Source organism: Sceloporus undulatus, chromosome 1, assembly GCF_019175285.1.
Source record: "Sceloporus undulatus isolate JIND9_A2432 ecotype Alabama chromosome 1, SceUnd_v1.1, whole genome shotgun sequence".
NCBI classification, from domain to species: Eukaryota; Metazoa; Chordata; class Lepidosauria; order Squamata; family Phrynosomatidae; genus Sceloporus; species Sceloporus undulatus.
Genome location: NC_056522.1, coordinates 25,389,631 through 25,403,817, shown reverse-complemented (window position 1 = coordinate 25,403,817; position 14,187 = coordinate 25,389,631). Strand labels below are relative to the sequence as shown.

Here is a 14,187-nt window from a genome sequence, read left to right as displayed (position 1 = left end):
TTGGTGGATACCATCAAGTTGTTTTTGACTTATTCTAAGTGATCATATTATTTCTTAGCAAGATTTGTTCAGAGTGGGTTTGCCATTGCCTTCCTCTGAGACTGAGAGCCTGTGACTTGCCCAAGGTCACCCAATGGGTTTCATGGCTGAACTGGAAATCGAACCCTGGTCTCCAGAGTCATTGTAACACCCAAACCACTACGTCACGCTATACACGTCACTGAAAGACTATAGCCAGAATCCTATAGGCACACTGCAGTAGTGTAGCAAAACATTATGCCAGAGCAATGTATTTCTTCCCCACTCATGAAGGGGACAGGAGATCTTGTCAGCTCTAGACAGCCTATTTCCAAATGCTTTGCTTCTGGAGAAGGGACCAAGGGCCCTTTGAAAGGAGCCATATACAGAATTGTTTGTCTTGTGGCACACATGATGTTCTAAGCAACTCCTTCTAGAAGGCCTTCAGTTGCATGAATGCTTCCAGAAGCCATGCATTTAGAAACAGGCTGGTAGGAGCTAACAGCTGCCTCTCCTCTTGTGTCCGCCACTGCTTTTGTCGTCTTCCCTTTGCTGTGGACACTTCCATCATATCACTGCTATTTTTGCCTACACCAAGATAGTTACACTAGCAAAGGGACTAAAGATGATCTTGGCCTGAACTACAGACCAGCAAGTGTCTGAAACCAATTGTGTGTTGTTGTGTGCCTTTAACTCGTTGCCAACTTATGGCAACCCTATCATGATTGAGGGTCCTACGTAAACCCCTCAACCATAGCACCAGCTCCCCCAACATCGATTATGGAAAGATTAACAAAGACCTGCCTTACAGGGTCACTATAAGGATTAGAAGATCATGTAAGCAAAGAGCTTTTGCCCTCTAAAATGGCAAATAAATGCCAAGTAGAGAGACTGTAAAGTAACCACAGGGTTGGAATTACACAAAAGATACGAGGGATGCTGGTTCCTGCTCAACCATGAATCAAACTGCCTAAGACACCACACTGGGATTTGATGAGAATAGGTGACAAGGTAAGGACAGGAAAAGACTATACTTCAGGACTGGCAAATGAGGCAGGGGGAGAACCCTCCAGTTGCTGTTGGCCTGCACATTTTCTCAGCCTTAGACAGAATAGCCAATGGTGAAAGAGCATAGGAGTTAGGTATCATCAGTACCAAGAGGAGCATACACCCCCATCTCTGATCCCCAATGTGAGCTCCTTAGAGGACAGTTAGGATGAAATCAGGAAGAATTCTTCATATGTTGTTGGACAGTAACTATCCCGAGCCCTGATTATTGGTTACAGCAAGTGGGACCGATGAGTTCAATGTCTGGAATTAAATTAAATTTTCACCCTATAATAATAATAGTAACATTAATAATACAGTCGGCCCTTCTTATACACAGATTTTTTCTATACAGATTTCATCCACAGCTTGAAAATGTTCAAAAAAAGTATATATTTCAAATATCAAACCTTGATTTTCCATTTTTTATAAGGGACACCATTTTGCTATGTCATTATATTTAATGGGACTTGAGCATCCACGGATTTTGTTATACACGGGGGATCTTGGAACCAAACCCCAGCGTATAACAAGGGTCCACTGTAATCACTTCTGGCCATTGCATCTATCTGGACTGCCATTTGGCGTGACAGATCTAGAAACACCTCCAAACTGTGAACACAGCCTTTCAGGAAGAATGTATGTACCCCATCTAAGACTACTTGGATTAAATCTGAACTTGAATTAAACTGAATATGAATTAAAAGAAAGAGTACTATTATCAGTCTAGCAGGTCGTCATTGAATGGAGCCTCTAAATACAGAAAAATGTTAGGTCAAGGATGGAAATGGTGTTGTTCAAAATTGCCGTCCAGATGTGATTCAACTGCAGTTCCCAGCATTCATCACTGGCTATTCTGGACAGATCTGTTGGGCGTTGAACAACATCTGGAGGGCTAGACAAGTCCTCAGCAAATTGTGAGAGGAGAGGTGAATAAATACTTAAAATATATATATAAAAAACATTAGAAGTAAGTACAGGTAAGACAAGGAAACCCACTGAGAGACCTTGGGTGAGTAACACACTCTCAAGTTCCTGAAAACCCTGTGACGGGTTCACCTTTGGCTCACCATAAGTTGGAATTGACTTCAAGGCACACAGCAACAACAAAGGCAAGGAAAGCATGGCCTAAATACCTTAAAAGCACCAGATTCTATCTGATCTTGGAGGCTAAGCAGGGTCAACTCTAATTTGAATTAAAAGAAAGAGTACTATTATCAGTCTAGCAGGTCCAGTCATTGAATGGAGTCTCTAAATACAGAAAAATGTCAGGTCAAGGATGGGAATGGTGTTGTTCAAAATTGCAATCCAGATGGGAGACCACCAACGAATACCAAGTGCTGATGGTCCTGCCTTTCAGAGAAAGGAACTGGCAAAACTGAGTATTACTTGCCATAGAAAACCCAATGCCATTTGTCTGGCAGATGGCTTGAAGGCACATACACACACAAGGCAAGGAAATATGGAGAAAATATCAAGATGTTTTGCACGGGCTCAGTTTAGATGCCATGCTAGAGAGGAAACTCAATTTTGTAAAATTTACTTATAAATCAGGAATGGATTGTATGATACATTTTTGTGGACATACAGAGAGATGTGATGTATATATAAGTTTTTGCATCCCCCCCCCCCCCCCCCTTTTTTTATACCTATACATGTAGGGATGGGGAGACTAAATTTGGTGTGTAGGCAAATAAAGAAAGTTTCTGGTATTTAATACCAGAAACATCTTTCAACAAAACTGTTACCAACAAAGGGATAACACTTGTTGGAAGCTGTAATTAAGAAGAAAGAAACAAAAAGGATGTGCTGGTAGTGAAGTTAATTGATTGTTGTTGGAAATTTCACAGAACTGACCTTCACCTCCAGTTCGATCCAAGAAACATCTGGGACCTTAGACAGCTCCAAATAAAAATCACCTGAAACATTTTCATGTTTATTTCCTTGCCTCGCATTTGCTGACCGTCGTGCTGGACTAGACTGAACCTTGGTCTGCTGAAGCATGGCTCTGAGGTTCATAAGCCATATTTACACAAGAAACAGAAGTGAGCTGTAGCACTTTACTTTCAGCTTTTAGTCAGAGCTACCACTCCCTTTTTTGTGATTTGTCATTGTTTCCCAAGCAGCCGTTCTAACATCAGGATACATTCACTGGTAAGTTATAGCACATCTACACTACAAGATTAAAAAAAATTCAAAACTACGAGACTGAAAGAAGTTTTCAAACTGTTACAGCTCTCTTGGAGCTTTGGGACGGAGAAGAAAAATCTGCAAGCAAACTCTAGCCCCATGACAGAACTACGGTTCCTTAAGGATAAAAAGTAATCCTTAAGCCATGAACAATCAATTTAGGTCAGTAGCATAAGCATGTCTCATCACAGGGTTTTTGTGGTAAAAGACATGGTTTACCGATGCCTCCTTCTGCATCGCACTAACAAGAACCAGAGTCAAACTCCAGCTTCAAAATAAAAGCTCATCACATTATAGCAATATATAACTATATCATTTTATCATTTTATACTAAATCAAATAAATATATTTTATGTTCCATCAATCTAAGTAGACTAACAATTATTCATCTGGTGGTGAAGAATTGCCATTTTACAGTGTGTCATAGTGGTTTGAATGCTGGATGAAGACTCTGGAGGCCAGGGGTCAATTCCCAGCACAGCCATGAAAATCACTAGATGACTTTGGGCAAATCACACACTCTCAGCCTCAGAGGAAGACAATGGCAAACCTCCTCTGAACAAACCTTGCCCCCCCCCCCCAAAAAAACATGATAGGTAGGCCTTAGGGCTGCCATAAATCGGAAATGACTTGAAGGCACACAACAAGAAAAACAACAATACTGTATATACTCATGCTTGAGCCCCATTATATCCAATGGGGCTCATGCTTGCTGCATTGCTGCGCATGTGCCACGCGGCCACGCACACACCCCACAATCACGTGCACCTTTTGCAAGCCCCACTGCATATAATGGGGCTTGTGCTTGTTGCACTGCTATGTGTGCATGCCGGGCACTCACCTGTTTCCCGGGCAGCTTTAGTGTATGCTGAAAGCCACCTATAAGGAGCCCACATATGGCACGGGCTCACTGTGCTATACTTTAACTCATGGAACTGTCCCCTTTTTCTGAATAGAGTGGTAAAAGGCAAGAACTTAGTCCATCCTGGGAGCAAAAAAAGGTGTGGATCCCCTCTACTCTCCCATCTATCCAGCCTTTAGGATCAGCACAAACAGTTAATATCTGCTGGGATTTACTAAGTGTTTGGGCATCATTTCCCTTTGCATCATCCTTTACAACCTTTGTTACATGCCCCTAAGTTTTACCCTTGACTTATCAAAATCCATAATTTTGGCCCCCAAATCTGTCCTCGACTTATACATGAGGTCGACTTATCGTCGAGTATATACGATAACCATTTTACTAAAGTGGTAGAATTCAAAGATATAGTTGGTTAATCTGTCGAATCAGTATGTACAGAGATCTTATGGCACCTTTGAGACCAACTAAAGAAAGAAGAAAGACCAAATGCATCTGAGGAAGTAGAATTTAGTGTACAAATGCTCATGCTGCCAACTTCTTTCTTTAGTTAGTCTCAAAGGTGCTACAAAATCTCTCTTCATTTTACTAAAGTAAAATTATTATTGCTGATTAATATATATTTGCCATTTATGAAGGAGCTGGGAGTCAGACAGCAGAACCAAAATAAATTGCAAATGTCAATCAATTAGATGTCAAAGATTTGACATCCCAACTCCGCAGCCCTGGTGCCAATGCCACGGTCTCTGAAAGATCTTCTGCCAGTGTCACCTCCCACACACATACACATACTATTGCTACTGCCCAGTAGTTGTTTGGCACACTTAGTCTGGTCCTCAGCAAAAGCCTGCCTGATGTGGGAGACCCTACTCGCAGCACTGCTACCATCAGCTTAGACTCTTGCCTCACAAAATCACACAATCCTACCACCATGGAAAGGCAGTGCCATGGTGGGAGGCAGTAGAAAAATAGAAAGATCACGTCACAGGTAGATAGACCCAAGTCAAGGAAGCCACAGTCCTGAGTTTGCAAGACCTGAGCTGTTGCTGACAAGGTGTCCTGGAGGTCACTAATCAAAGCTGACTTGACAGCAATTCACAACAAAGTACAGTTGGCCCTCCACATTTGTGGCTTTGATTAATATGTTCTCTGAAGGAATCTCTAGTTCTAGGTCCTCCAGCGCAAGTCTGCCAAAAGGTGATCATAAAAGTTGTGCTGCAGAACCAGGTGGTGAAACCACTTTGTGATTAGTTGGTCCTCTACATTTGCAACTTTGACTTTTGTGGATCTGATTTGCGATTTTGATTAATATGTACTCTCTAGGAATCTCTAGGTCCTCCAGTGCAATTTTGTTGGAGGTTCACCATAGAGTTGTGCTGGAACCTACAAGTTGCTAGGGAAAACACTTCTTTAGGAATTTGTAGGTCCTCCAGCATGATTCTATGGTCAACGTCTGGCAGATGTTGATCACAAATTGGTACTGGAGGACCTGGAGATTCTTAGAGAGGTGCATTTTTATTTTATTGCATTTTATTTGCATCACTCCCGACCCCAGCGAATGTGGAGGGACCACTGTACAGACATGGTGCTGGAGACAACCCACTATTCCAAGTTAAGTAGCACTGTACCATCCAAGTACCATCCATCCTGTACCACAGCCCCTGATGAACCATGATTTGTAAATTTTGCAAATTATAATTTGCCAGGAGTCAGTGCTTGAAGGTGCCTTCCTGTAACCCAGATGAAAAACCAGGGCATGTAAAGGGGAGATTCAAGGTGTCCACTGCCCAGCAATCCTTTCCTCTCAGACCCCCACACCAAAGTCTGATGCTGTGAATACTGTTTCCAGAAAACAGACTCTTTAGATCAAGAGGTTGTGGAAATCTGCCAGTGACTCTTTGTACAGACCTAGCAATACTGGTATCCTTAAAGGGGGGGGGGGGGGGGGCAACCAACAACGGTTTTAAACAGTCACTTAAAAAGGTACAAGTGGCTCTGCTAGCTGGAGATGATGGGGGTTGCAGTAAAACTCCTCTGGAGGCCACCAGGCTGAAGGCAGCTGTTTTTGTGGCTTGAGGTGTATCCACACTACAGAAATAAAGCTGTTTGATACCACTTTAACTGTCACGACTCTACTATACAGAATCCTGGGATTTGTAGTTTGTATCAGAGCTCTCTGATAGACCAGGCTGAATACATTACTAACCACAAATCCCAGATTTCCACAGGATGGAGTTAAAGTGGTGTCAAACTGCATTATTTCTGCAGTGTGGATACTTCCCTAGAAAAACTGCAGGGTTATTTGAATGGTGTGCTTTCTTAAGAGGTTTATGGTTTTTAAAAAAAATTTAACTTAATTTATTATTTTTTCCATCCATTAGTGGAGAATTGAAGACAAGGGATAAATTAAAACACTTTACAATGCAGAATATTATCTTGGATTGAACTTGCTATGCCTCAGTTACAATACAGATATCTGGGTGTCTAAAAAAATTGGTGAATATTGTAATTGCTGATACTAAAACCATCAGCTTTCTCTCACTTCCATGCATTTCAGGAAACTTTGGCCCATTACAAACAGGCCTTAAAGTACGCGATGAGCGTGTACTGTACTAGGGTTAGAAAGGGGCATCCTTTCCGGACGTCCCTAACCCTAGTACGCGCTCTGCACGTAGAAAGTGGCGGCGGCCGTTCCACACGGCCGCCACCATCATTACATCACGACCGCGCTGCCTCCAAACGAGGCAGCACGGTTGTGATGTATTGGGGCCGCGCCAGGGTGTCCTTTCCACAACCCCAGAAGGAGCTCTGTTTCGGAGTTCCTTCCTGGCTTTGTGTCGCTGGGCGCAGCCTTCAGACGGCTGCGCCCAGTGACGCAGAGGAGAAAGGGGTCAAGCAGCCCCTTTCTCCTCCTTCCTGCCGTCGCGGGGTGTCCTTGGAGCTTGGAGCCCCAAGGATACCCCTTTCCAGGCAGCAGGGAAGTGACGTTTTGCCGCTTCCCCGCAGCCTGGAAAGCAGCAGATCGGTGCCTCAGCGGCTGCTGCTGTAGCTGCTGAGGCCCCGATCCAGTGGGGAAATGGGCGGGTGCAGGCCGCCGCTTTTCGGCGGTCTGTAACCCGCCTTTCTCTTCATCAGGTATCTTTCCAAAAACTGCCTTCTTTATTCTATTAGACAACAGGTGACTAATACAGGTAATCTTTGGCTATGTTAAGAGCTTTTGTATCACAGTTCCAAAACATACTGCAGAAATAATCCAGTTTGAGACCACTTTTAACTGTCCTGGCTCAATGCTAGGGAATTCTGGGAACTGTAGTTTTGCAAGACATTTAATAATAATAATAAAATAATTATATTATTATTATTATTATTATTTTCCCACCTCTCCCAGGTGGATTTAGCTCTGGTGCTCCATAATTCCCAGGATTCTCTAGCACTGAGCCAGGGCAGTTAAAGCGGCCTCAAACTGGATTATTTCTGCAGTATGTTTTGGACCACATACACCTTCTGTGCATTGCAATAATATGTTTGAAGACACAGCTGTGCTGTGGTACTATTTTATTACTAAATGTGTATAGAAAGACAAACAGCCAAATAAAAATAGCCAAAAGGTACGGTGTGAACTTTACAACAGTTACAAAAAAAATTAATTATAAGGCAACAGTCTAGCATAATAAATATAAACAAGTTCGATATTCACCTTGGTGCATAACCAACTGGTTTCATCCCCTTTTGTCAAGCTAACTTGTAACTACCAAGATGTTCAAGGCAATTATTCCATGAGCCAGAAAGGTATAAGTAGTTTGAGTGTTCGACTAGGACTCTAGATCAGCGCTTAAATCTTCATTCAGCCATGAAAACTCAAAGAGTGACGTGCAACAAGTCGCACCCTTTCAGCCTAATAGGAATTCAGTGGCAAAGCTCCTATAGAGAACCTGCCAAGCAACCCGTAAGACAGGGTCACTGTACATTGTAGTCAACTTGAAGATGTATAACAATTCCACGAGTCACAGACAACTTCTGAGGATCTGAGAAGTACAGCAGACATGCTCCAACCAAATAGGAAATGACACATCTATCATGGCATCTCAGCACCAAAAGCAGATAGTGGCCCAGGATAGATGGTCCCGAAGCAGTGTGCCGCCGCTGATTCTAGGGTTAGGGACCGCACAGTCCCTAACCCTAGGATAGCATGGCGGTAGCCTAATAGCGGTGTTCTGCCTACATGGGCATAAGTCATGTGCAGCATATACACGCTGCTGCACATCGCTTATGTCACAAGTGCACCATTGCCACACTCGTGACGTCCACCCGGCAACCCAAAAAAAACCCAGTTTTTCCTGGTTCTTTTTGGGATGAAGGGACGCTGGGCAGTTTGGCTGCTGCGGCGTCCCTCCGCAGAAAAACAGGCTGCCGCCAGCCTGGACATTCCTAGAGGTATGTACTGTGCCAGTGTTATGTACAAGTGAATAGGTTCATCAAGGAAACCATGGTCCTGACTTTGCAAGACCTAAGAAGAGCTGACTTAGATGCCTCTCAAAACTGGGTCACCATAAAGTCTAAGTTGACTTTGTAAAGCACTATGTAAAGCCTATGGTGCTGTGCAAATAAACGTAATAATAATAATAATACAACCTTACCTCCAAAAGAATGGCCTCCGGCCCACCCTCGTGCATCATATCTTCATTGGTGGCACAAGTTACTGTTAAAGGCACTGCCCTCATGGACGCAAATAAATGAAGAAGTGGATATACAAATATATACCCACAGTTCCAGCTTTCTTAGAATTGTAGAGTTGGAAGAGACCACAAGGGCCATCCAGTCCAAGCCCTGCCATGCAGGAAGTCACAATCAAAGCATACCCGACAGATGGCCACCCACCCTCTGTTTAAAGACCTCCAAGGAGGGAAACCTCACCACACTCCGAAGGAATGTGTTCACTGTCAAACACCTTTTACTGTCAGAAAGTTCCTCCTAACGTTGAGGCGGAATCTCTGTTCCTGGAGCTTGCATCCACTGTTCCGTGTTCTAGTCTCTGGAGCAGCAGAGACCTTGCTCCATCCTCAATGTGACATCCCTTCAAATGCTTAAAGAAGGCTATCATATCACCCCTTAACCATCTCTTCTCCAGGCTAAACATCCCCAGCTCCCTAAGGCGTTCCTCATAGGGCATGGTTTCCAAACCTTTCACCATTTTGGTGGCCCTCTTTTGGACATGCTCCAGTTTCTCAACATCCTTTTTTAACTGTGGTGCCCAGAGCTGGACACTGTATTCCAAGTGAGGCCTGACCAAAGCAGAATAGAGTGGCACTATTACTTCCCTTGATCTAGACATTATACTTCTATTGATTCAGCCTAAAATCGCATTGGCCTTTTTAGCTGCCACATCACACTGTTGATGCGGCATCTAAAAAGGACAATGCAATTTTAAGCTGCTCTATTCTGCCTTGGTCAGGCCTCACCTAACCAGAAGGAATACAGAAACCCATCTGGTCCAGTGTTCACTTTCTGAAGGACAAGTTGTTAAGTATTTTGGGTGGCTAAAGTTTGTTGTGGGATGGACATTCCCAATTATTTCTTCATTTCTACCTACATTTGCTATTACTGGCACAGGGACCATGCATGGACTAATTCTTGTCCTCAAAACAAAATTGCATTGGACTGAAGACAACTCAGTGCCAGATGATCAGGACAGCATTTCCTGATTTTAGTACGTGTGTTGTTTGCCTCCAACACACTTTCGACTTATGACAGCCCTAAGGGGAATCAATCATGTGGCTTTCTTGGCAAGTTTCTTCTGAGGGGGTTTGCCACTGCCATCCTGTGAGGCTGAGAGAGTGTGACTTGCCCAAGTCACCCAGTGGCTTGACATGGCCAAGCCAGGATTCGAACCCTGGCCTACAGAATCATAGTCCAAAGCTCAAACCACTACACAACACTGACTCCGCTGATTTTAATACATGTTAATATTGATGCCAATATGGTGTATTAATTTGAGTTTTGAACTGCAACTCTGGAGACCAGGGTTCAATTTCTCGCCCAAGCAGAAAATCTCACAGGGTGATCTTGAGCAAGTCACACTCTCTCAGCCTCAGGAAGACAATGGCAAAACCGCTTCTGAAAAACATGCCAAGAAAACCCTATGATAGGGTTGCTGTAAATCAAAAATTACTTGGAGGAACACAACAATACTGATGTAGCAAAGGAAATTTTAAAAATTGCTTTTAAAAAATTGAGATATTCTCACTCCTGTATGATAAGTTGTGTGAATAACACATACAAATGGCCTTATGAAATGTCTGAACACTGGAAACAGCCAACCTCCAATCCTCCAGATATGATGGACATCCAGTGCCTCTGCCCATCCTATGACTATGCTGGCTGTGGATGTTGTGAGCTGTAGTCCAGAGGGCACTAGGTTTGTGAAAGTTTCAAAGTTTTATGAAGTTTGCTCTTTTAACCCCCACAGAGGTCGATAATAATATTTAGTATCATTTTCAGCTCTTGCCAACAAGCTGGAGAGAGAAAAACACACATTTTGCACTAGGTTGGACACTGCAACTTGTTGCATGTAGAAAGTCATGCTGGGCATGATTGTGGGGCAGCTATTTTTTAAAACAATGTTAACCTTGCAGAAAAGATGCAAGTGTGCTATTAACTGATAGGAAGTTCTGCACTCTAGTAAGCATTATGGTAAAATGAGTCATGGCAGAAGCATCACAATGTCTACTTGCAGGAAAGCTGGAAATACTGGGTTGTGTTGTCTTAAAAACAACAAAAAGATTCCTTAAGGGCTAATAAAATACGTTAAGATTCCAGAACAAAACTGTTAGTCCTTAAAGGTGACACAATCCTCTCCTCGCTGCTCTGACCTAAACCTGGTTTCTTCTCTGCAGTTGCAGCACTGTAAAACCAGAAATGCACTTTTAAAAGCATAGCAGCTAATGTGTTTTTAATAATTCTTGCAGATGATTCCTATATAGAAGGGCAATTTAAAATACATTAAGCAGCTAAAGCAAGCCTGCCCCAAGAAACAATGCAAAAGTTTCATCAGAGGTAAAACCATGGCTGGGCAATTTGTGGCTTTCCAGAAATTAACAGGGCTACGGCATCCTAAGGATAATGGGAGATGGAGTCCAACAACATCTGGAGGGCCACGCAAGATTGAGTTAAGCCTTCAGTCCTATGCATGTCTACTTGGATGACACTCAGTGTGTTCAATTGGGTTTCCTCAACAGGTTCGATTCTCCGCTCGACCATGAAATCCACTTGGGCAAGTCACACTCTCTCAGCTTCAGAGGAAGGCCATGGCAAACCTCCTCTGAACTGATCTCGCCAAGAAAACCTCATGATAAGGTTGCCATAAGTCAAAATGACTTCAAAGAACACAACCACATTTTTGGCAACTTCATCACAACACTGTTGACTCATGCTTGCTTTGTACACTACCCATTAGCATATAGTGTTTTGAAACCAGGTGCCATCCATCCTATATTTGTGCACTTCATTTTCCTGGTCTGTGACAGTATCTGTGATACTCAATTTCCATCCCTGGCTACGCAAGACCATAATTCTATCCACTTTTACCTGGGAGTAAATACACCACGGAAGCAATCCTACATTGACACAGTGTAGTCTGGTGATGAGGGTTTAGCCAGGTTAGCCCTGCACAACTCCCATACAGAATTGCAACAATACACAACACACATCCAGGAATTAACCCTGGTGTGCAGTGCACAACAGGCACAGACCAATGTACCCCGCTGCCCAACTCCATTGTTTTAACTTGTACTCCAGCTTTTGGAGATGCTGGTGCTTACAACTATCAGTTAGCTTGCCAACTGGTGTCCATGCAGGAGTCTGAAGAAGTCCCACTGAACTCTATACAAAGGGATCTTGTAGAATGATTGAGACTAATGCTGCAAAATAAGTTGTAGCATAAGTTTAATAGACTTGGCCTACTTCCTCCATGCATCTGAGGAAGCAGACTGAGGTCCAAAACACACTGCAGGAATAATCCAGTTTGAGACCGCTTCAACTGCCCTGGCTCAGTGCTAGGGAATCCTGGGAATTGTAGTTTATTGTGGCACCAGAGCTCTCTGACAAAGAAGGCTAAATGTCTCACAAAACTACAGTTCCCATGATTCCCCAGCATTGAGCCAGGGCTGTTAAAGCAGTCTGAAACGGGATCATTTTTGCATTGCGTTTTAGACCTATGACTCTGGAAACCAGGGTTTGATTCCCAGCTTGGCCATAAAACCCACTGGGTGACCTTGGGCAAGACACACTCTCTCAGCCTCAGAGGAAAGCGATGGCAAAAACTTGCCAAGGAAAGCCCCAGGATAGGTTCACCAAGTCAGAGAGGACTTGAAGGCAGATCCCAATTCAATAGTCAATGGCCCTATACTGCCTTTCACAGTTTTGTGTTATTGGCACACCTTTGCTTTTGCAGGAATTTAGGGAAGTCTTCTGGTTGAGAAACCGTGAATCAATAATAAATACACTGAATGCTCTACCAACTCAGCAGCGGCTTCTGTCGCTCATGCTGCTGCCAGGGCCAGGTGCCTCTGAGCATGTGGAGAGCGCCCTCGGGGCTGGCAAGCGGAGAGCTAGCCCTGAGACCAGACACTCCCGGATTCGCACCTGGGACCCACCAGAAAGGGGGCTCCCAAAGTGGAGATGTCCACCTCAGAGCTGCAAATCCAAGACCCACGAAGTTCCTGGCACCTCTTCCCTCCAGGATTTGCACCTGGGGCTCGAAGGCAGAAATGCCTACCCCAGACCCATCAAAGAACCCCCAACCTATCGCAGGTTTGTTCGCTGTTGTCTTCCTGGGTCTTCCTCTCCCTTGACCCTGGCACCTCTTCCCTCCTGGGTCCACCACGAAGGGGATGCATGCCAAGGTATAGATGCCACCCACCCCACAGACCGGCTTCAAACCCCAACAAGCCCCTGAGCCTCTGGACCAGGATCCGCACCTGGGACCCAACGGGGGATGGATGCCCCAGGAAAGCCCCACCTTCTTCATGATGCCCGTCTTCCTTTTGCTGAAAGTGGTGTAGCGCCGGAGCTTGTTGTCGATGAATTCCATCTTGATCTTCACCCGGCCCCGAGTCTTCTTGCCGGGCTTGGCTCCGCTCACCCCTCCTCCGGCGGCCCCTCCTCCTCCTCCTCCTCCGTAGACCCCCGAAGCCGAGGCCGACGCCGCCTCGGGTCCCCCGCAAGCGGCTCCCGCTACCGCCGCCCCCATCTCCATCTCCATCTCGGCCAAGGTCCGCTTCAGCCCTCGCCTGTCGCCCACCACCAGCGGCGGCGGCGGCGGCTGCTGCTGCTGCTGCTGCTCCTCGTCCTCCGCCGAGTCCGAGTCGCCCTCGCTGCCGCTGGGCGGCCCCAAGACCTCCCGAGGCTCCCGCTCGAAGCGGCCCGTCCCGTTGCCGGGGCCGCGGAGGGAAGGAGCCGGGCCTCCGCTGCTTCCTCCGCGGGGGAGCCGGGCGGAAGCAGCCCTGGCAAGGCCCACCATGGCGCGAGGAGGCGCGGAGGCGGCAGCGGCAGCGCCGTTCCCGGCCCCTCCGGCCTTGCTGGGCAACATGGTTCCCTGGCGGAGCGCGGGACAGGCCAGGGCTCCCCCCTCGCTCTCCCGGGCCCTTCCTCTGCCCAGGCCACGCCCACCGGAGGACTCCCCTCCCCCATATAAAGCCAGGCAAGGTCTCCTTTTATGGCCAGGCCGCTCCTTATATGGTAAGAGCCGGCGCTTTGGAGCCCTCGGCCGCCCAGCGCCCACACGCCATTGGCTGAAAGGGAGCCAAGGCGGCTTCCCGTTGGTCGGAGGGAGGAGGGGGTCATTTGCATACATTCCAAAAAAAGGAGTCGCGACGTTCCGAGGCCTGACGTCATCGACGCCGAGGCGCAGCTCTTAAAGGGGAAAGAACCCTTTTTTTAAATGAGGAAGAGCCCAAGTTTTGTTCAAAGGGAAACAGTGGTCTCCCTCTGAGGCTGAGAGAGTGTGACCCAACCCATGCCCTGTTCCTAAGGGACACCCTGGTCTCCCTCTCAGACTGAGAGAGTGTGACTAGGCC

The 14,187-nt window shown here is 45.7% G+C and overlaps 1 protein-coding gene across 1 annotated transcript in view; it reads right to left on the bottom strand.

Annotated features, from left to right (window-relative positions):
* The window catches only part of SRF (serum response factor), a 113,720-nt gene extending 99,952 nt beyond the window's left edge, over positions 1 to 13,768 (bottom strand). The window contains 1 exon segment of the mRNA XM_042475123.1: positions 13,131 to 13,768. Within this exon segment, the coding sequence (XP_042331057.1) occupies positions 13,131 to 13,700 (570 nt within the window). The 5' untranslated portion in view covers positions 13,701 to 13,768.
* Positions 13,769 to 14,187: the final 419 nt, after the last annotated feature.